Source organism: Labrus mixtus, chromosome 13 (genome assembly GCF_963584025.1).
Source record: "Labrus mixtus chromosome 13, fLabMix1.1, whole genome shotgun sequence".
Classification (NCBI taxonomy): Eukaryota; Metazoa; Chordata; class Actinopteri; order Labriformes; family Labridae; genus Labrus; species Labrus mixtus.
Window position 1 is genome coordinate 1199514 of NC_083624.1, and position 23406 is coordinate 1222919.

General features: G+C 41.4%; 1 protein-coding gene across 26 annotated transcripts in view; it reads right to left on the bottom strand.

Moving 5' to 3' along the window:
- Positions 1–549: 549 nt before the first annotated feature.
- Positions 550–23406, bottom strand: part of neb (nebulin) — a 71433-nt gene continuing 48576 nt past the window's right edge. For 4 of the 26 annotated variants that reach the window (XM_061053058.1, XM_061053059.1, XM_061053085.1 and 1 more), the window contains 32 exons: positions 23220–23327; positions 22996–23100; positions 22794–22898; positions 22606–22710; positions 21878–21982; positions 21638–21748; positions 21427–21537; positions 21188–21289; positions 20761–20865; positions 20210–20299; positions 18764–18877; positions 18518–18622; positions 17830–17934; positions 16425–16529; positions 15249–15359; positions 13930–14040; positions 12453–12566; positions 12238–12342; positions 12013–12117; positions 11519–11623; positions 11024–11116; positions 7310–7402; positions 6329–6421; positions 5810–5902; positions 5366–5458; positions 4491–4583; positions 3930–4037; positions 3537–3723; positions 2980–3072; positions 2440–2580; positions 1902–2005; positions 550–1392 (listed from right to left, as the gene is read on the bottom strand). In XM_061053058.1, the coding sequence (XP_060909041.1) occupies positions 1219–1392; positions 1902–2005; positions 2440–2580; positions 2980–3072; positions 3537–3723; positions 3930–4037; positions 4491–4583; positions 5366–5458; positions 5810–5902; positions 6329–6421; positions 7310–7402; positions 11024–11116; positions 11519–11623; positions 12013–12117; positions 12238–12342; positions 12453–12566; positions 13930–14040; positions 15249–15359; positions 16425–16529; positions 17830–17934; positions 18518–18622; positions 18764–18877; positions 20210–20299; positions 20761–20865; positions 21188–21289; positions 21427–21537; positions 21638–21748; positions 21878–21982; positions 22606–22710; positions 22794–22898; positions 22996–23100; positions 23220–23327 (3492 nt within the window). In that variant the 3' untranslated portion in view covers positions 550–1218. Of the gene's footprint in view, positions 1393–1901; positions 2006–2439; positions 2581–2979; positions 3073–3536; positions 3724–3929; positions 4038–4490; positions 4584–5365; positions 5459–5809; positions 5903–6328; positions 6422–7309; positions 7403–9408; positions 9529–11023; positions 11117–11518; positions 11624–12012; positions 12118–12237; positions 12343–12452; positions 12567–13929; positions 14041–15248; positions 15360–16424; positions 16530–17829; positions 17935–18517; positions 18623–18763; positions 18878–20209; positions 20300–20760; positions 20866–21187; positions 21290–21426; positions 21538–21637; positions 21749–21877; positions 21983–22605; positions 22711–22793; positions 22899–22995; positions 23101–23219; positions 23328–23406 lie in introns of those variants that run through there. The other 22 variants (XM_061053081.1, XM_061053082.1, XM_061053061.1 and 19 more) reach the window with 21 other exon arrangements.

A 23406-nucleotide genomic window follows, 5' to 3' on the forward strand; every position in this document is an offset into this window, starting at 1 on the left:
ATACGAATAAAACACAGATGTGTCTTGGGGTAGTCGCAGTACATGGCCTCCAAAAATCATGATATTTTCAAAAACTAGCATGATTTTGAAAGTAGCATTCCCTCAGTGCTCCGTCTGCACCTGGTCTGCACCCACCCCCCTCCCCTCTGCGCTCCCTCAAAAGCCACGCCCCCTCACTTACATGCTTGTGCTTTAAGTGGGGTAGAGAAGTTTTTACAGGCGGCTACAGATGACGGATTTTCTTCGTTCCTTTTTCAGAGCACATGAGTTATTAATTTCTGTCAGGACCTAAAGACAGTTTCAACTAAAATCTTAAAAAGTGTAACAATATTCCCTATTTTTATTTGAACACATTAGAGTTCTTTTAAATTAATATTTCTTTAAACATGTTTTCACCGGTCTCTTTTGATTGGGTTAATCTCTCCATGTGATTATTTCATTTATTAAATGTTCTTCAGTATGAACAACAACCCCTAACGGGTACAAAAGGACACAAACATGAGTTAGTACTGTTGACAAAGAGAAGAAGAAGAGCAGGAGGCGGGGAGCTGCAGGAGCTTGGTGTGCTTTATTAGCTACTGATTAAAGGTAGAGGACGTGATTCACTCCACGACCTACATAATCCGAAGACACATAACACACACACGGTTTATTAGAGGTGAGCCTTCATTATCGTGGAGGGAAGACTGAGGCTCATCTGATACAACTCTTCAGGAGTGGTTTCATCACGGAGGAGGTACATGGTAACACACTCCTTTATATGTTTCCTTATTTTATCATCCTTTTTTTCCCCTCCCTGTAGAATCCATTTGAAGGCATAAGTATGAGCTGCAGCGACGGGAGCCTTATGCTATTTGATGAGAATTTGGACACAAGTATTTTTGTAATGTACACAATAATGGGCCAGGACGTTTGTTAGCGAGTCTTACTTTTCCTAGGTAGTGTGTTCAAACAATACACACAGTCTTTCTCTCACATAATCAGAAGTATGTATATGTGTCATGTCAGGATGCGTATGTCACATCCACAGGTAACAGGAGCAGCAGCATATGAATGATAAGAGACCAAAACAGGAATAACAACACAATTCAAAAACAGACACAGAGCTAACAGGAAGCTACAAGCTACACATTGCACTAAGCCACAGTTGTGATCGATCGGTTTGCCTCGTGGATGTTGTCTCGCCCACTCTGGAGGGACGATGGGCGGGCTTTGTCTTTATATTGCTTCAACGTAGTTGGCTGGCAGCATGCCGGTCTTGCCGGTGCGCTGCACGGTACCGTACATCCAGCCCTCGTCGATGGCCTGCACGTTAACGATGACGTCGCCATCTTTGAAGGAAACCTCGTCTGGGTCGGCTGCTCCGTAGTCGTACATGGCACGCACAGTTTTCTGCACAGAGAGGTCGAACAGAGTCAGTAACATGTATAAGGGGGATGTTTAAAAGAGCTTAGATGACAAGATTGCTGATATTTCGATTCAGGGTTATGTCAACAAATCCAACAAAAACTGCAAACACAGAAATAAAAAGATCTAACTTAGAAGTGTTTAAACTTCCTTTGTGACATTGAGCCGCTGTTATCATGATCACACTGCTATTTTTCCAGAATGCTTTTGTCTCAAACTCACAGTCCTGCTGCATGAAATATATTTTTCACTAAAGCAGTGGAACTTAAACTGAGGTCTTAAGCATTAAGAAGTTTATCATCACTTTATTTACACCTATATGTAACATATAGCTGACTGTTTTGGTCGTCCGTTTCATTCACTTTCTAACAAAACATCCAAAATGTGACTTGAAAAAGTTTGACTTTTTTTTTTGTTATTGTGTCTGTTATGTTACCATTTGAGTTTCCCCAACTGGCTTGTGCAGTTTGTATTTGTGAGTGTGTGTAACTTACTCCAGTGGTAGAGGGGTGGGAGGGGATGGAGGAGACGGTGGTCTGCTGGGTGGCCACTGATGATGACCTCTGCTGCAGCTCCACGGTCTTAGCAGTCTGGTAGCCTGCAGGTAAAAAAAAGAAAAGGTAAATGGTAAATGGAGTTGAGCTTGTATAACGCTTTTCTAGTCTTCTGACTACTCAAAGCACTTTTACACTGCAGGTCACACCGACACATTCACACACTGATGGCAGAGGCTGCTGGGGAAATTGTCCATCAGTGTTACATCAGTATCTAAACACATTAACACTGACGAAGCAGCAGGAGCAACTTGGGGTGAAGTGTCTTGCAAAAGGACACATCAACACAGCAGGAACAGGGAATTGAACCCCTAACCTTCCGGTTGTAAGACGACCGACTCTACAGCACACAGCCGCCCAACATACACACATAAAACAGCAAAATAAAGTCTAGGCATACATGTTTAACCTCATATATAGAGTTTGGGAAAGCACTTTTAACATGCTTTTATTTGTTGTGGGGATTGTGGTTAATTACCTATAGAGGAGGTCATGAAGCCGTTGCTGTAGAGGGACATGTGGTGGTCGGCGTCCTGGGACACCTCAGACTTTTCATCACCCGGGCCGCTCAGGGCGCTGGTGGAGCGGGAGTGCTCCTTGCTGCGACGCTGAGCTTGAACTATCCAAACAAGAACAATTGAAATGGTTCATTATCACACGTCTACAAATCATTAAACAACATCAAAGACAGCAACAGAGAGTTAATGCAGCTTGTTGTTGTGAGAAGTGAAGCCAGAGGGAATTTAAAAAAAAATCTGCGTTCTTTCTCATGGCCAGCAGGGGGCGACTTCGCTATGTATGCGGATGAGAAAATGGGTACATCTCAGTTGATTCAGTAGTTAAGCAACCATTCTCCTAATGAGTGAAAGGTCTCAATCATGACCTCTAAATGTTCTTCAGCCTGATCATCATTTTAAAAGTGATGGTCCTATTTATGGTCCAGCTGAAACATGGACAATAGGCTGTGAGAATTGAGAATTTTCTACAAGGCCAATTGACATTTTTTTTAATATCTCACCTGACATCATGTGCAGACTCCTGGACTGGATGTTGTCTTCAGCAGGGTCGTAGTCAAACACAGAGCCGGGGTTTGTGCGCCACACACGCAGATCTGAGGACACAGAGTCAGAAAAGGGATCAGTCAAGTTTACCCCCAGTTCATCCATGCCCTGATGCATTAGATATACATTTAATCGAAGGGTTAAGAATCTGAACTCCAAAGACAAAACTAAAGATTTTCAATCTGTCCTGTAGGTTGTGATAGTGACAAAAAAGGTACCCTGTTGTTCATTAACATACATCCAAACCGTACTGCACAAAACCTGGAAGTTTACTGAGGTGGACCCAAAAAATGCCTGAATGACCACGAGGGTTCAGTCTTCACTCCATACTGAACTGTGGCTTTTCAGAAAGGGCCTTAGTTCCATGGGAAATATAATCATAGTCTAAATGTCTTGTGTATTATTATTTTTTTTACCTGCATTTTGACTTTAATGTCCACACCTTCATTTGCCCAGACATTAACAACCTCCACATGCATGAGAGTAATGACTGTGTGCATGCTTGTAAGTGTACCAGTGGTGGTCTCCTGGTCATGCTCGATGGCACGTCTCCTCTCCATCTCCACCACGCGTCTCTGGATGCCGCGGTAGTTGATGTCGCTGAAGTCCTGGGTGTTCTTCTTCACGCGTTCGGTCACCGGGTCAGAGGTGGTGGGAGTGAAGCTGCCCTTGCTCTTCTCGAAGTCCTCGTGGTATCTCACCTGGAAAGCACAGGTAACAATCACAGTGAGTGCACTCATAGTTAAAAAAGGGCTGGAGATTTATATATTTAACTCTGAGACTTCTAAAATGAAATCATCTGTACTCACTGAGTACTTTCTTAGATCAAAGGAAGACGATGCACATTTCCTGGGGTAATAATAAAACTTTGGGCACAAAAACATAATGAAACAATCGAAACTCTTACTCCAGAAATGATGCGCTGGGTCTCCCTGACACGCCTCATCTCAGGTGTGTCCAGGACGAAGGAGGCCTTGCCCTGAACCTGCTTACGGAAACTGTCAGAGTACAGCACCTGGTGGAAAGTGAGGCCGGGTTGAAGGAGAAACAGAAGGCACACAGTGAGCATCATGAAATGTTTCACACTTTAAAGCCATCATTTAGCAGCCGTTAGCATCCACAGCACAAAAGGTGGGGCTCAATGGTAAGAGGACACACACAGCTGCTGGCAGAAGGAGCTGGGATTATTGGGATTTCAGACAGATGAATTAGAGGGAAGGGTTTTCTATTACAAAGTATTAAATCAAACAAAATTACATCCCAATCTTCAGAGGAGGGTGAAGTGGAGTAATTTGAACAACAGGAGAGGTTAGCAGTGATGATACCACAGCTGGTGGTGTTAAAACATTTACAAGAAGGGAGCGCAGTGGGGAGAATTAATACAATTAACTAGATCTAGGGGAGAACTCAGTTAGGAGAGGGTTAACGAGGGGTACAGGTAGGAAGTCTCTCGTCGTTCTGAAGGTACCGAGCTAATATTTTCTTGGTTCCTTTTGACTCGCTCCATCTCAGGAGTATACACCACAGGAGTTCCCTTGGCGGAACTGTCTTTATACAACACCTACAGGACAGAAGCACAGCACCCAAAGGGGCCAGTCAGACTCATTGAACAATACTCAAACCAACACACCTATAGGACTGGTTTCAGAGACTCAGGTTAACCCAGACGCAGACATTTTCAGGGAAATTTTCCAAAGATTAAAATAATCTCAGAGAATCTCTCTCGTGTGTCATTTGTTGCTTCTGGGATCGATTTCGAGCAGTGTCTGAGAAATTGGTCCTATAGAGTGAATCATCCTCCTGTCAAACAAGCCAGGATCTCAGATGTAGAAACACACATGTAGAAAAGAAATCACAATTGTCACGCTTCAGCAGAGGATTTAGATTGTCATATGCTGGGAAGATGAAATTAATTTTGCAGCTGCTTTATTTGGAAAAAGAAACAAAGCTTGGCTGCAGGTTAAAACGTTCTGTGTATAGAAAGTACGGGGGGATCACACACTAAAGAGGAAGGGGTTTAATTCAGCTTGAGGGGTTGATAGTTGAAGATTAAAGATGATTTGAAAAAGTCAGAAGAGAAAGTAAAAAAAAGAGGGAAAAGCGTGGATGAGATTAAAGGCGACGTTAGGGTCGAAGCGGTGATGATGGAGCTCAGGAGACTTCAGTCTGTGCCTTGGATGAGATGAGTGGGAGGTGGTGGGGGGGGGGGGGGGGGGGGGGGGGGGGGGGTGAGATGATGATGGCAGGAGGAAGGGGAAGAAGCAATGTGTAAAAGCTTATGATGGGCACTACTGTCCACTCTCAACAGTTAGGAGCACACTTGGTTCAGTTTGGTTCCACTACCGAGCTGATGTGCTTCTGGGTCTGTTTGACCCGCTGCACCTCGGGGAGGTCCGGTATAGCTGTGCTTCGAGCTGGCGAGTCCTTGTATTTTATCTACCCAACGGACGATTTGGGGTTTTGTGCAAGAGGAGGGAACAGGAAAGAGCAAGAAAATCAGAGACAATTTCAAAAAAGTCAGAGACACATCACAACACCAAAAATCACAGCAAATATGAAACAGGTGTTTCCCTGAGAGATGAAGAAGCAGGTTAAGTTGACCCCTGAAGGGCTCATTTGGGTTATATCGGCATGGTGGGTTTGATGTGATAAGCATAAATCATTGGGACATCTCAGGAGGTGGTGAAGGCTCAGGAGAGTTATTATGACTGTCTGTTTGGGTGGAATGGAGAGTGAGGGAAAAGGGGGCGGATGGAGGTGAGTGTACAGGATCACTCTGTGGAGTACCGTGCTAATATTCTGCTGATTGCGTTTAACTCTCTCCATCTCGGGGGTCTCTGATACGGACGTGCCTTGTCCCACTCCTGCTTTGTATTGAAGCTTTGAACAAGACAGTATCAAAAGTCAAATATCAAAGAAAAAAAAAAACAACACCACTCAAGATGAGATTAAGTTTTAGGAAAGGAGGAAATGTCAAAATGAATAAATAAAGTCTCATTAAGGGACAAATGTGGTTAATTTTAAACTGGGAAGGAAAGGAAAATAAAACACATAAATCAAAATGTAAAAAAAAGGCAAACATTAAGACTAGTTAAGGGGGGATGGGGCATGGAGAAAAACTTTGATTTTGTTGAGATTTGTTTTTCAAATAATTAAGTTATAAACCAAAACTTATGACAGTGAGGATGGAGGAGAAAGAAAAAACTTAAAACACTAAAGGTAAAGTTTTTAGAGTGAAGGAGGGAGGTTGGAGGTTGTAAGGGGATAAAATAAGGGTCATAGCAGATTTTTTTTTTTTTCCTATACCAAGCTGATATTCTTCTGTGTTTCTCGGACCCGCTTCATCTCGGGGGGGTCTGGTATGGCTGTGCCTTGACCCACAGACTCCTTGTACTGATTCTGCACATTGCACAAGTCACACAGGTACAGCGTGAGACAGGGACAAACAAGCACGGTGTTTACTGTAGACACAGACAGGTGCATCCATTCACAAAAACAACAACAACATACACTTAGGAGCACCTGACAGAAACACACTATCATCACTCAGATTATCAAATACTTCAGAGGTAGTTTCGTCAGTTGGAAATGGTAAGGATTAAAATTGGATGATACTAGATTTAGTCTATTATTCAGGTTTTAGATGCATATAAATATCATGGGAGTGAAAAGTTCTGAAGAGCCCTCACATTCCCTGTCGGTATATCAAATATCTGCTTTATTCTAAACTAGATGCCACGTAAAGTGAAAATTTGGAATAGTTATGTAGCCTTGCTACCTTCAGCTGCTTCACAAGTTTTGTTGCTCTGATTGGTTGAAGCATTTATAACTTTTCTGGTGATTACCCATTGAGAAAGCCTCTAGGAAAGAATAAATGAACAGAACCTTTTGGACTAATACTCGTCTTGGAGAAAGCTATTTTAAAATTTCTTGGATACGAAACTGGGAAGTCATTTCTTCATCGCGCCCACAAGAAGGTCTTTATGCTCCGGCCAATAGGCTTTTTCTATTTTTCTTGCAGAGGTGAAATTGGGCACAGAAGTTTCTACATCTATACATCTCTGAAATATATTTGGGGCCATTATTGACTCAATAAAATCTTTTAAAAAAGGGAGAAAATGTGTATGGAAAGAATCTGTAAAAAGTTGGATTAAACATGGACATTTGAAGAGATGACATGTACACAGAGGTCTGGTTATCGTCCACTATAGAAAGTAGGAGGGACGATGGAGGGTAGACTAGTTGAAGAGGAGATGAAGGAGGTTACAGGATCACTCTGTGGAGTACCGTGCTAATATTCTGCTGGTTGCGTTTAACTCTCTCCATCTCGGGGGTCTCTGATACGGACGTGCCTTGTCCCACTCCTGCTTTGTATTGATTCTTTGAATGAGACAAATAAAAGTAAAATACGGTCGTGACACACACATAATGCCAACATTTGAAAATACAAAATAAGAGAAAATGCAAATTAATTTAGGTGGGGGGGGGGATTATGTTTATGTGGAACACTAAAAAAACATCCACAAAGGTATGTTAGGCTGGAGGACGGGAAACAAGAACGAAACACAATGAAGGACTTTAAAATTAGCGGAGATTATCAGAGGATGTTTTGGGAGATGTTTTTGAAGAGATGTAAAAGAGTCACTGCACAAAAACTGGTGAAAAATAAACGACTTATGAACGTTAAGATGGAGGTGTAAAAATCTGAACTAAAGTCTTGAGAGGAAGGAAGGTCAGGGGTTGTTTTTGGAGATGATTTTAAGGGGATAAAATAAGCAGATTTTTTTTTCCTATACCAAGCTGATATTCTTCTGTGTTTCTCGGACCCGCTTCATCTCGGGGGGGTCTGGTATGGCTGTGCCTTGACCCACAGACTCCTTGTACTGATTCTGCACATTGCACAAGTCACACAGGTACAGAGTGAGACAGGGACAAACAAGCACAGTGTTTACTGTAGACACAGACAGGTGCATCCATTCACAACAACAACAACAACAACAACAACAACAACAATAACAACAACAACAACAACATACACTTAGGAACAACTAAAAAACACACGATCATCACACAGATCATCAACCTTTCAGATTATTAAATATTTCAGTCGGGTGTCTTTATAATGTAAACAGATGATACTTTAGTTCATTACTTCAGAGTTTGGATGTGATAAATATTATATGAGAATCCCACTGAGCCCTCAAAGTCTCAAAAAAAGATGAAGATTGTAACCTGTGTGGATGATTTATTTTCAAGTGGACACGTGTCAGACTAAGCTACAAACTCGGGGTCTAAATATTGAGGCTAAAAACTGCAATTCCTCAAATGGCCACTTGAGGTAGAGGGTTTAAATTGATATAAAACCTGCCTGTTTAAATTCCATGAATGCTCAAACAGTGCATATGTAAACGCTTGTTTGAGTTAGATGCCGGTGTCACTAGCTGTCTGCTAGACATCACTAGCTGTCTGCTACATGTAGGCGCCACTGGCTGTCTGCAAGGCGCCACTGGCTGTTTGCGAGGTGTCACTAGCTGTCTGCTAGACGTCACTAGCTGTCTGCTAGGCGTCACTAGCTGTCTGCTAGACATCACTAGCTGTCTGCTATATGTAGGCGCCACTAGCTGTCTGCTAGGTGTCACTGGCTGTCTGCTACGCGCCATTAGCTGTCTGCTAGGCGTTACTATCTGTCTGCTAGGTGTTACTATCTGTCTGCTAGCCAGGTGTCACTAGCTGTCTGCTAGGCGTTACTATCTGTCTGCTAGGTGTTACTATCTGTCTGCTAGCCAGGTGTCACTAGCTGTCGGCTAGGTGTTACTATCTGTCTGCTAGCCAGGTGTCACTAGCTGTCTGCTAGGTGTTACTATCTGTCTGCTAGCCAGGTGTCACTAGCTGTCTGCTAGGTGTTACTATCTGTCTGCTAGCCAGGTGTCACTAGCTGTCTGCTAGGTGTTACTATCTGTCTGCTAGCCAGGTGTCACTAGCTGTCTGCTAGGCGTCACTAGGCGTCACTAGGTGTCACTGGCTGTCTGCTACGCGCCACTAGCTGTCTGCTAGGTGTCACTAGCTGTCTGCTAGGCGCCACCTTAACTTATCATTAAACATAACCTCATGGTTATCCAGTTTCTTAACCAAATATTGATTATTTTTGGTTTCAAACAACAAAGTTGGTCAATTTTCCAAATTCCAGGCTCTAAAAATCAACGTGGCTGTATCCATTATTATAACAAAGTCTATGCATATTACACAACTAAACCATATACTGTATTGGACTGGAGTCCACATTCTTCAGAATATGATGAAGGAAATAACTTTTACTTAGCAGAAAATGACATTGGACAAAGAAGGGATCTTTGTGGGCTCTGTTCAATCCTGAAATTAGTAGATTAAAATAAGCAGATTTTTTTTTCCTATACCAAGCTGATATTCTTCTGTGTTTCTCGGACCCGCTTCATCTCGGGGGGGTCTGGTATGGCTGTGCCTTGACCCACAGACTCCTTGTACTGATTCTGCACATTGCACAAGTCACACAGGTACAGCGTGAGACAGGGACAAACAAGCACGGTGTTTACTGTAGACACAGACAGGTGCATCCATTCACAACAACAACAACAACAACAACAACAACATACACTTAGGAACAACTAAAAAACACACGATCATCACACAGATCATCAACCTTTCAGATTATTAAATATTTCAGTCGGGTGTCTTTATAATGTAAACAGATGATACTTTAGTTCATTACTTCAGAGTTTGGATGTGATAAATATTACATGAGAATCCCACTGAGCCCTCAAAGTCTCAAAAAAAGGCGTCACTAGCTGTCTGCTAGGTGTCATTAGCTGTCTGCTAGGCGTCACTAGCTGTCTGCTACATGTAGGCGCCACTAGCTGTCTGCTACATGTAGGCGCCACTAGCTGTCTGCTAGGTGTCACTAGCTGTCTGCTACATGTAGGCGCCACTAGCTGTCTGCTAGGCGCCACTAGCTGTCTGCTAGGTGTTACTATCTGTCTGCTAGCCAGGTGTCACTAGCTGTCTGCTAGGCGTTACTATCTGTCTGCTAGGTGTCATTAGCTGTCTGCTAGGCGTCACTAGCTGTCTGCTACATGTAGGCGCCACTAGCTGTCTGCTAGGTGTCACTAGCTGTCTGCTACATGTAGGCGCCACTAGCTGTCTGCTAGGCGCCACTAGCTGTCTGCTAGGTGTTACTATCTGTCTGCTAGCCAGGTGTCACTAGCTGTCTGCTAGGCGTTACTATCTGTCTGCTAGGTGTCATTAGCTGTCTGCTAGGCGTCACTAGTTGTCTGCTACATGTAGGCGCCACTAGCTGTCTGCTACATGTAGGCGCCACTAGCTGTCTGCTAGGTGTCACTAGCTGTCTGCTACATGTAGGCGCCACTAGCTGTCTGCTAGGCGCCACTAGCTGTCTGCTAGGTGTCACTGGCTGTCTGCTACGCGCCACTAGCTGTCTGCTAGGCGTCACTAGCTGTCTGATAGGCGCCACCTTAACTTATCATTAAACATAACCTCATGGTTATCCAGTTTCTTAACCAAATATTGATTATTTTTGGTTCCAAACAACAAAGTTGGTCAATTTTCCAAATTCCAGGCTCTAAAAATCAACATGGCTGTATCCATTATTATAACAAAGTCTATGCATATTACACAACTAAACCATATACTGTATATGACAACCCAACACGGGAGTCCACATTCTTCAGAATATGATGAAGGAAATAACTTTTACTTAGCAGAAAATGACATTGGACAAAGAAGGGATCTTTGTGGGCTCTGTTCAATCCTGAAATTAGTAGATTAATTTACTTATCAAACATAACATAAAATAAAAACATTGAAATTTAAAGGGCCATTTGGTTTATATGACATTTAAGGAGTCATCTGGTTAGTTAAAGTATGGATCTCTAGTCATGGAGGGAATATGGAGGGAAATCTGTCAGAGGAGGAGGTGAAGGAGGGCAGGGTGGTCACTCTATGGAGTACCATGCTAATGTTCCTCTGGTTGCGTTTAACTCTCTCCATCTCTGGAGTCTCTGGCAAAGCCGTTCCTTCTCCCAAATCATCTTTGTACGCAATCTTGACATGCAAGAGGAATGAAAGCAGCAACCAGTGGTTAACCTGACTGTACCAGTACCAAACTACACTTTAAAATCTGTATTTGAAAAGACACAACAAAAAGACAGGACAACATTTTTTCTGTACACGACAAACAATAGCAAAACCAAAATATTCAACAACACACAAGCTCTGCGCTAACAAGTCTCAGTGTTACTCTACAGAACAAGGGTTAGTTGCATGAATTAAAATGCTGCAATTTTAAGATTAAAAAATGGAGGATAAAAAAATCAGTGTGGTCCAAAGAACTATGGGCTGCATATCAGGGTTTGTTATAGATGAGAAAAATCAAAAGACCAAAAAAAAAAAAGAAAAAAAAGTGTTATAAGAAACCATTAAGAAAACGTAATATGGAGTAGATACCAAGCTGAAATTCTTTGTATTCTCTTTAACACGAAGCATTTCAGGAGTGTCCTGTACTGAAGACACTTTGCCCTTTATGTTTTTATGGTCAATCTGGTATTGATGCTACAGAGAGAAAAACACAAAGTGCAGTTAAAATGTTTCACAATGTAACGAGATGTAAAAGATAAAGATGAAAATAAAATAGGTCCCTTCACGCTCCTCTAGGTTTAGCTTGAGAGCTTTCACTTCTTTACTCACAAATAACTTACGAGGACAAAGACTGACACCAAACACTTAAATGACAACAGTTTCTTCTTGATTAGAGAACACCAGGCATTTACAGTAACTAGCTGTATAAAAGAACAAAGTATTAAAGGTAATACTTTACAGAAGAGCACAGAGAAAACTCTTAACATCAAGATGTAGCTCCGACATCTTCAAAGCTTCTACAGTCTCAGACATGCTACAAATCAATTTATTTGCATACTTCATCATTTATATTTATTACTTACAGTGCTGAAGTTCTTCTGGTTCTCACGGACTCTCTGCATCTCTGGGGTGTCCAGAACTGGTACATAGTGAGACATGGTCTTCTCAGCCTCCTCTCTGTACTTTTTCTGTTCAACAAAAAACACAGCCGGGATTTTAATCAAATTTTGACCAAAGAGAGGCAATTAAAAGGGATACTCTACTAGTTAAAGCAACCTCTCAGGGTGAGAAATGTTTGAGTATTTTACCTGGCTGATAATGTTCCTCATCTGCTGAGCATGGATGATGTCAGGGGTGTCGATGACAGAGGTGTAGCTGGCCCTGTCCATCTCAGCGGTATGCTTGTACTTAGCCTAAGGAGCAGAAAACTGTCAGTGAGCACACATTCTGACCAGAGAATAACTACAACTGTGTCTCATCCGATCAGCCCACACACTGTTAATAAAAATCACAAGATTCAGACCTGACTGAGGATGTCAGTAGCGTTCCTGGCCCTCATGAAGTCTGGGGTGTCCGTAGCCAAAGCCAACATTCCCTTGCCCTTAATCTCCTGCTCCATTGCCTTCTTGTACTCTCTCTGGAGATATTACAGGTGATAAAGTTCAACGTTAAAACTCTGTTCTGTGCAAACAGCAGTCACTTTGAAGTACATAATTTCTACTCATTCATAGCAGGGGAGGCGTGGGCTGCAAAACCAAAAGTCCTGGGGGGATTGGTAGATAAAGAAGGTTAGAAGAAATTAGGACTTTTTAAAGAACAAATTGGAGACAAACTGTAATTGGTGTTAAGTTTCTTCTAACACTCAGAAAAGAAAAGAAAAAAAAGTTAAGGAACTTTTGTTAAAGTTGTTAAAGTATTCAATATTTCAGTTGGTTTAGCATAAAAACACTTTAGATCAGATTTAAAGTGGTACCACTGTGCTGCGATCTTAAAATCAACCTCAGTAGCACTCTGGACCAAATATATAAATAAATGAATAAATAAAGAATCTGGAAACTGCCGCGCACAGTGTGATGGGTGCTTGACCACAGCATGAAGCATTTTACTAGGTTCTTCTGTGCTAAAGGTGGGATGGCTGCCTGTCTACTCTACACATGCTCTTAAATACAAAAGCAAACTGTACACCATCATCCATCCACCCGCTTTCTTCCACTTATAAGAGGCCTGTTCGGGTGGGAGCCGGCTAAAAAGGTAAGACATCCTTCTCCCAAGCAACGTTTTTTCCAGCTCCTCCAGGGAACTCCAAGGCCTCCCTGTGTCAAAACCCCCTTGAACTAGCTACTTTGGATGTGAAGAATAACGACTCTCCTCTTATATCTCTCTGGATGCCCGAGCTCTACTCTATCTTTAAGCCTAAACTCAGCCACCGTTGGGAGGTAGCTCATTCTGCCACTTGTGTCTGTGATCTTATTCTTTAGGTCACTATGACACGCTTTTGACCATAGCATACCAACGTAGATCAGCTGGTAAAACAAAAGCTTTGCCTTCAGGCTCAGCTCCTTCTTTACCAAGACGACCCACTATAATGCTCACATTACTGCTGGTGGATGGATGGATGGTAAACATCAAATAGAATGAGTTTTACCTCAAAAGAGAACAAATAAGGAAATGCTTGGACATGGTGTACATTTGAGGTTGCCTTTTTGAGTATGTCAGATAGAAAAGAACACACTTTTAATAGAAAATCAAAGGGAAAATCCAACAGGGTGTAGGGGTGAAGGTCAGGCTATAGTCACAAGAACTACATCAGAAAAGGTGAGAGCTGGAAAATTAGTGATGTCATCAAGCAGGGACAATTCAAACACAGCTGCTGCCCTTTTAGTGTGATCATGAAGCTTAGTAAAGGGGACAGGATTCAGCAGATGATGCACCAAGAGCGGGATTGTGGGAAGGCACTCTGTTGAGGTTGTGATGCTGTTTTCCATCACTGTCTGCCGTACCTCAGACAGGATATGAGTTGCATTCTTTGCTCTCAAAAGCTCCGGAGTTTCCTCCAGTACAGTGAGCCCTTTACCCTTCACTCCCTCTTCTAGATCCCTCCTGTACTCTCTCTACAGGACGGAAGAAGAACAAAGAGACTGTAGAGAAGGACGGGCACACAGGCAGGCCAAAGCATAAAAGACAAACAATACAGTGGACAAGTTCTGATGCTTGCCCCTTTAGAGCTCAAAGTCACCAAGCCTTCCAAAAAAAAAAACTGAAGCAAGGACAGGTCAATGTCAATTCAGGTTTAAATGTATTATTTTAAATAATCACAGACGTGTGGGTTTTAGACACATTTTTAAAGCGATAATGGAGACATTGGTGACTTTGGCAAGAATCCGGATAAAAGACAAGGAAAACGTCATTTTATCACAAAGAACATGAAACAAAAATACAAAACAACAAAATGATTCAAGACAACATTTCACAGTTAAAACATTGCTGCATCACTGAAATGATTGCATGCACGCATGCAGACTTTAAGATGTTGTCCTGATAGCTTAATAGGGAATCTACGATATCAGTGGAAAGAGATTTGAAAACAAACAACAAAATAATACTAATTAGTCTACTAGTTTTAAAGAAGGGAGATGGGTGAATGTCGGATCATTAATAGTTTATGGCTCTGTAGTGTGGTGAATCATGCAAAGGGAGAATAGTTTAACTGCATGTGTGGACTTAAAAGAAGTCAGGATAGAAGGAAAACCCAGGGGGTAAAAAAGTAGAGGAGGAAAGAAGGGATTGTGAGGTAAACTTAGTATTAGAGCCCGACCAATATTTCGATATACCGGTAACTGATATCAGCGGCCAATATGCCCCTGTCACATATTTAGAGTCATCAGTGTTTATGTTTTGCAATGTGTGTGGAATAAAAACTTTTGTCGGAGCATGCTCTGCAGATAAAAAATACTTATAGTAATGGTTCTATATGTAGTTTCTCCACCAGAGGGCACTCTGACTTCAAAGTTTACAACATTCTCAACACTGTGTGAAGCATGTGTGTACAACATTTTGTGTTTACTTGCACTGTAACTTTTTATTTTTTAAAGTTAATTGTTAAAGACGCTGCCTTCTGACAACATGTGCATGGTAAAATTGTATCGAAAATGTCCAGCACCCATCTAAAGATGTCACTGTATCAACCGCCACATCGGTAATCTGTGATTTTTTTCCAGTTAAAAAAAAATCAGTGATTGATCAGGCTCTATTTAGTATGGAATGTAAATCAAGGGTGAGGTCAAAAAGGGGGGGTTGTCAGGTATAAACTATCCTTTACCTCACTGGCTATTTTGGTGGCATGTCTGACATGTATCATGGCAGGGGTGACCTCCAAGCCTGAGAGGTTCTTGCCCCTCATGTTCTCCTCAAAGTCCTTCTTATAGTCTTTCTATTCGCCGTAAAGATAAGAGACAGGGGACAGACAGACAGACAGGGGACAGACAGAGCACATGTAACAACATGCAAGCAGCGCATAATCACAAAGCAGTTACCTTTTCCTGGTTGGCACCATAGTCTTTATTATGATGGCCATTTTTTTAATGTACAGTCTTTACAAGTTTTGTGCATGTGCATGAGAGTGTTCAAAAAAATAAAAAAAAGGATTCAAAGGATTTCTTCAAACAGGGAAAATCAGATGAAAGTACTGGAGCACACGATTCACTTACAGCTAATTTATTAAGGTGTAAAGGTGCTAACATTTTGACCCACTGCATTTGAAGTGATTTGTGTTCATGGGGTTCTGCCTGTGTGAAGCAGTCGATTGAAGCTCCTTCTCTGAGAGCACTTGACCTCCATCTGAGGGGCTGACACCCAAGAGTTTCCTTCTTCTGTGTTTGAAAAGTGTTGTAGTTTTGTTGGGGAAGGTAGTAATGTTTATAAGATAAGTAAACACTGTAAAAGATATAATCTAGGCTCTGATGCTTATCAAAGGCTACACATGGAGAGAAAAAAATGTGAACCTGTCCTTTAAATATTTTATCTGGTCTCCATGGAAAATTTTGCATTCTGAAAGAAACATATACTTTACCTGTCTCCTCTCTGCAGCATGGGAGTAAGATAGAGTGGGAACTTATTACATTCACAGTACCTGAGGTGCCCTTTTTTGAAACACATTTTACAATGCCGTCTACCAGGTTTATTTTCAAGGTATAGCAAGGGAGTAAAAAAAAGATACTAATGGTCCGTCCATAAAAATAAGAAAACAAATCACTTAATGTTTGAACTAGAACTAGAAAACTTACTGAGTAAACTGGCATTTCAGACACTGTAAAATGTGAAAAAAAGTCAAATACATTTCTTAAGCAATAGCTGGACATCCACAAAGCTGAAGCATATCGATGTAAAGCAACAAGAATTAAAATACAATCTAGCAGGAACCGAAGAGTCTTCCGTCTGAGAGAGAAGGTGTTTAATGTTTGAAGCAGTTTTAAGCAGACGCAGACATGGTGCTTACCTGGCTCTGCATGTGCTGGGCCTCCTTAGCAGTCACATATGTGGGTGTCTCGAAGTCCAGCATTGCCTTGCCCTTCTCCTTCTCATACTTCTCCTTGTATTTCACCTGGAACAGACCACATACAGTCAATGTCAAATGTTTTATCTGGGTAGTTTGAAAAGCATTCAGAGCTGTATTACTATATTATACATAATCTACCATGACGTATCAGTGCATGTTGCATGTGTACTGATGTAGTGTGTTTACTTATGTCGTGTATTGTGAAATTCTGATATTGAAAGCATATTATTAACTTAATCAAACTGTACACATAAAAGCTAGAGGGACAAGAGATGAAAATCATAATTAGCTTCAAACTCATCGACACATTGGCTCCATAAAATGTACTGGAGCTGTTGAATTGTAACGTTAATATCAACATGTAGTTCATTTAATTCACATTATATACTGGTGTCTATGTGTTTTAGAATGAAAAGGCTATCAAACAGAAACTCTAAGTCTAAGTTGTGTAATTGAACACCTCAGTGTTTCAATGTAAATGAGGATAGAATTCAAACATATGCATCATCTTATAATGAAAATGTATTTTTTTTAAACAACACTTTACAACTGAAAAAGGGGGGAACAGCAACACAGTAAATATAATTTGAAGCCTAATCTTTTAAAAAAATATTTATTTTATGCCTTTCTTTGAGAGACAGGGCAGTAGAGTCGGGAATCAGGAAGAGAGAGAGAGAGAGAGAGAGGGGAGTGACATGCGGGAAAGGAGCTACACCTTGGACAGCCTCTGTACATGTGGCGCATGAACTAACCACTAGACCACCGGCACCCCATTGAAGTTTAATCTAAAAAAATTTGGTATAAAAATCTAAAAAAATGTTGGTATAAAAATTTAATGGTATACATTTTTTTCCTGAAGAACATTTTTTAGGATTGAGAAATAATCTTATTTCAGTTGCAGCTTTTCTGTGATCCTTTTTATCGTCATTATTATTGTTTCTTTAAAGATCATTTTTCAGGCCTTTTTGCCTTTGTTACACAGGAAAGCTGAAGAGAGACAGGAATGGTGGGGAGGAGAGAGAGGGAGAGACATGCACAAAAGGGCTGAGTTTGGGAGTAAACCAGCTGCCGATGGTTCGAGGATTGGAGCCTCTGTAGATGAGGCGTCTGCTCTACCAACTGAGCCTCACCGACGCCCCTTTAATAGATATTTTTTGGCATTTACTCACATTCCAGGAAAATGTTAAATATTGTGTCATCACCTGACGTTGCCCATTATTCACATATCAAAGCAAAACATTGCACAAACATTTGTTAGATAAGAAAGCGGCAAACAGCTGAAACCCACAGCAGTGTTTTTGTGTACATGGAGAGTGTTTTGACCCCCTGTGTTTGTACCACTTACGTTACTCTGAAGTTCAGTAGCCTCCTTGTGATGGATTTGTTCTGGTGTGTCAGCGATCATAAGGTAGTGACCCTTACTCTCCTCAAATTTCTTCTTGTAGCAGTACTATAGGGGAATTCCCAGTCAAGTAAGACAGCTCAGTACAGCACACAAGAATTAAAAAAAAAAGCATATGTCGGGATTTAGCTACTCCCTTCAAGTACATAGTACAAAAAAAGCTAAGACGTAAAATATTAACATTAGAATTGTGAGAAAAAAAAAGATGGGATGAAAAAATGAGGGGAAAGTGAAAAATGGTTGTTAAAAACTTGTGAAAATTAAGATTTGGAATCAATGGAAAGGAAGGGAGTTTTGTTAAATGACTAGTTTTTAAGATCTATAAGAGGTGATAACTCAAACTGAGAGAGCGTAGGAGTGGAGGTTACAGAAGGTGATAGTATGAGAAAGTCGAAAGCGTGATGGGTAAGGAGGGGAAGGGTCACCACCAGATGAGGTCGCAGAGTAATGGATTATGTAGTTTAGTGTTTAGTCCATAGGATGTTGAATAATCTGCAGGATGTTCAGTGTTACAATGGTAATGATTGATGATGGAAACTCATGAAGTCAGATACATTTCAATGAACTGCAGAAGGACAGTTCACTGACATAGAAGCGTGTGAGAGGGTTGAATATGATAATAATGTCTTACGCTGCTCGACAGCTTGCTGGTGCTCAGATTGTGCTGCATGGACAGAGACTCGGCCATGTCAGTCACAGGCTTGTGGATCTTCTTCAGGTCACCCTTGTACTTCACCTGCAGGTGGTGTTGATAGACACAATTGTAAACAAAAAATCCTTCGAATGCTGCCAAAAAAGTAAATTTATGTTGCTGATATCAATACATTTTTCCTCATAATGACGTTTTCTAGCATAGAAACAACATGTGAGAACTTACCTCACTAGCTAGCACGTTGGCATCCTTCAAAGTCTGATAAATCTTACTATCCTTCAGGTCATATTGTGGTTTCCTTCCTTTCATCTCCTTGTCAAACTTCTCCTTGTACTTCAACTGTTTGGATAGGATGCATGTGAAAGTTAGCGCAAGCATAAGCATTGATGATATCAAAAATAAGTCGGAGGTTGACAGACTCCATCACACTGGAAACATTTAAAGGACAACACAGTGCTGTTTTTTTGTAACGATGTATAAAAAGGGATCAGTAACTCAGACTGCTGACAGATCATTGGGTGGAGACGCTCGACATTCTGTACACTGTATGCTTTGTAGTTTTAGCACCCGTAGTTTAGTTTACATCCCTTTTTATACATGAAACATAACTGCAGACGAACAAAGTTGTTGTCTGGGTTCACTGCACAGTTCTTCTAAAGTGACAAACAACATTTGGAAAATCCTGCAAGATGCTCTTCAAAATCTAGTTTGTGCCAGGATTGATGTCAGTTTCCACTTGGCATTAAAATGCATATTAAATTAGTCTCGTGATAATTTTTGTGACCCTGTGAAGACACTGCAATTTGTTTGAAGGTTCTCTGTGATCAGCATTAAAACATGGCGATCATTTATATTATTAAATATATATGGCTGAGGCAGTGGTGATTCTAGGCGCTTTCTACTGTCATTGCGAAATTTGCACATTTTGGGTTGTTGCTTTGGTCCAAAGTTTGTCAGCCCTCTGAGGCCCCGCTGCTGGTCTGGGGCCTCAAGCAGCTGCCTGCCCTGCCTGCTGACAAGCAGCGCCCCTGGGCTGAGGTGGGAGACTATGAGGGTGGTCAGGGTAAAAGAAAGCCTAAGCTGTTTGTCAATCAGAAGATAACCTAGCTATAAAAAGTAAGAACGACAAAGCAATATCATTCTTGTACAAAAACATGTAAATCCAGCAGCAATAATAAAAAACTCATACCAACATTTAAAGTGTCAAAAATGTATAACTCTGCATGGTTTCCTGCTGGATTGACAAGTCATTTGGAGAAGCGTTCAAATGCATGCTTATTCATTTTACATTTCCACTGACTGAGTAAATAAGGAAAAGGTTAGAAAATGAGAAAAACATTCAAACAGAACAAGTTAACGAGATTCATTAACAAACAGTTTTTACACCAGTGCAGTAATGCATCGATTGTCTGCCTGAGTCCAGCAATGAGCCAAAGCTTGTAGAGCAAACAATAGAGCAGAGGATGCATACAAGGTTTAACTTGAAGAGGCAAGGTTGCAGCCAAATCCAAATAATAATTTTGTCAGATTTGATAATCTGAATTTTTTTCATCATCGTTTGACATAGTTGTTTCAAGGAACCACTCAGTAAAATCAGATATCAACAGTTCAAATTAGACAGACATATATAGTAGTTGCAGCCTTCCGGTTTCAGGGCATGAGCCTCCTTACATCACTAGTCACGGCACTCATTTTCTTAATGTGGCGCATCTGGGGGGTATCATAGGAAGCTGCTCCATGGAGGGAGGGCTTGGCCTCCACCTACAAAGCGCAGTGAGATGGATGGATGAGAACACACAGACTTGGACATTATGGAAGGGGAGGAAATGGGGGGGGGATAAGGAGAGGAAAGTGGAGAATGACAGGCTGAGAAGACAGGATTAAGGATGGGGAGGGAACATGAATAATGATATGAGCAGTTAAACATATAAATATATTTTCATGGCGTCATAATGACAGATTAAGGCGTGGATTATAATGCAGGATGGCAGAGAAAGCGCTATGGAAGAGCTGCTAGTAGTATCATTAGGCCTACTGGACCACTGCTAAGCGTCTACCAAAGCAGTCTGCAAATGTTAGCTCATGGAAGCTAATCTGATGGTGATGTCCAGGGAAATATGGCTTTCTCCTTCAAGTCGTCTTGCTTGTAAAACACATAAAGGAAACATCTTCCAGGGGATAAAACTTCAGAAAAAAACTGGCCCAGATGTAGCCTGGTGTACCTGGCTGTTCAGCTTGGACACTTCAGTGGCCAGAGCGATGTCTGGGCGGTAGGCCAGAGAACCTCCACGACTGGCCTCCTCACGGGCCTTGTCACGGTAGCCGATCTGTAAAGACAGGAAAAAGAAGTTGAAGAGTTGAACATGAAAAAACTTAACAGCAGGTCTAGATAGATCAGGACATTTTGTAGTTTCACCTTTGGTTCAAAGCCTACTATGCTGTTTTCAGTAATAATGTAGGTGGTATACATTTATTTTTTGACTTTTTTTTCTCTTCATTTCATTAAATATAACTTTGATATGTGTGAATTAATTGTGGAGGTGGAAGTGGACATCAGGAATGTGCCAAACAGATGCTGCAAATCCTTCCCTGGAGGAGAACCGGTTTTAGGCTAATCAACTGTAAAGTATGAACAAACTTGTTGATTACCCCGCTGATCAGTTTGGCGGCCTGGGTAGCTTTCTTTATGTCAGGACGGTCGACCACAGATGTGTAGTGCAGGTTGGCTTTGGCATCCTTCTTGTAGGAAACCTGCAGACAGATATTTTGACGTAGTAATAATTGGCTAACTCACATTTAAAGAGAAATGTAAGAGGGTGCAAAACGGTCACATTGTGGAGAATGTATGCTGTAAAAAAAATGTTAGCATCATTGTGGAGACGACTCACATTGCTCTGACACTTGGCCACATCAATGGCATGCTGAACATCAGGTGGAACAATCATCTGGTTATAGATCGACTTGCCCTTCTCCTTCTCAAACTTGGCTTTGTACAGTTTCTGCAAGGTGAGAAAGGAACGTCAAGTGGCACCGAAACACTTCAGGATTATGAGAAGTTGGGAAGTTGGTTCTGTAAAAATGTAAATGTGAAAATCGTACCCCGCTGACGAGCTTGTTGATCTGCTTGCTGTGAACCGTGTCACGAGTCTCAGACAGGGTGGTGAATGAGCCTGACTGCATGTCCTTCTTACTGGCCTCCTTGTATTTGCTCTGAGGGTGAAAATGAAGAAGTTGTTAACACATTCAAATCAATTCAAAAAATATATATGTCTACTTCTCTGCACGTGGAGAATTCTTATGTATATAGAACAGGTACATTTTTTGCTGACTGATACTCACCTCTGATGCCAGAACGCGCACAGCCTTAGCATGGAGGATTTGAGGAGTGTCCTGGACCGGCACAAAGTGACCCTTCTCCTTTTCATACTTCTGTTTGTACTTCACCTGGAGGGCAGCGACAAGTCGAGTTTAATTGATAAAATGTTAATTAATCAATCAATCAATCAATCAATCAACCTTTATTAATACTTGGGAGATAAATGGTAAATGGATTTGAGCTTGTATAGCACTTTCTAGTCTTCTGACTACTCAAAACGTTCTTACACTGCATGTCACACCTACACATTCACAACCTGATGGCAGAGGTTGCTATGTAAAGTGACCATTAGAAGTAACTAATCCCATTCATGCACATTCATAGGCCGCCACTGCAGGAGCTGGGGATCGACCCCTCGACCTTTCGGTTGAGAGACGATGACGGGAAGTTAAAAATCGAATGTCTAAATTGTCCAAAAGGTTAGAGTGCATTGACTTCAAGGAGCTGCTGTATCCTAATCCAGGATTCAAATGTGCAGCATTACAAAAAGGGGACTTTCCCATTTCCGAACCTAACTGAAGAAACATGTATCGGTAACCAGATCGAAGAGTGTGTCAGGTAAAGCCTGTCTGAGAAATAAATAAGTTCTGTGAGTAAAAAGATGCCAGTGCATATCACGATCCTCTTAAAGAGAAGACAGAACATCTCAATTCACCACCAGAGTTAGTGATAAAGGCATTTAAAAACTTACTGTGCTGGCCAAATCTGTATTCTTCATATTCAGGAGGGTGAGCTTGTCGTCAGTGACAGGAATCACACAGCCCTTCATCATCTCTTTGTCATACTTGTACTCAACCTGTGGGTCGAACAATGGGAGCCAAGTTAGAGCAACACCTTTGAATGTTGTTTCAATGAAATATGAATGAAGCATGGACTCACATCACTCTGCTGCAGGGAGTTCTTGGCAGCATTGATGAAGTCGGGTCTGTCTGTGGTCCAGATCCACTTGTTCTTGGTGGCTTCATACTTCTTCTTGTAGTTAAGCTAAAAAACAAAGAAAGAAAGAAATGAGTTAGAATGAAATCCATTAATGAAGAGTGAGTGATTGATGATTCCTTGTACTGTCACTAAAGACACTTACATTGCTGATGTTCCTGTAAGCCTCCTTGGCAGCACGGATCTCATGAGCCTCAGGGTCTATGTTGATCTGGGCCTTGCTCTTCTCATACACTTCTCTGTACTTCAGCTGCAGGATGCATGAAAAGCACACATCAATCACACAATATAAGGTTATACTTTGGCTTCTTTTGCCATTGTGGAAAAAAAACAATCTTAGAGAAGACTTCTGGTCAGAGCTGGACCTACGTTGCTTGTGAGCTCCTTGACCTTCTTCATGTGCTGCTGGTATGGAGTGTCATAAGGCAAGGTGTAGCCCTTAGCCTTGGTCTTGTTGTACTCCATCTTGTAGATGATCTGAGGAATAATAATCATAACGTAGTCATAGCCAGTCCAAAAGACTTATTGACAATAAACATACAGAAATGCTTTTGAC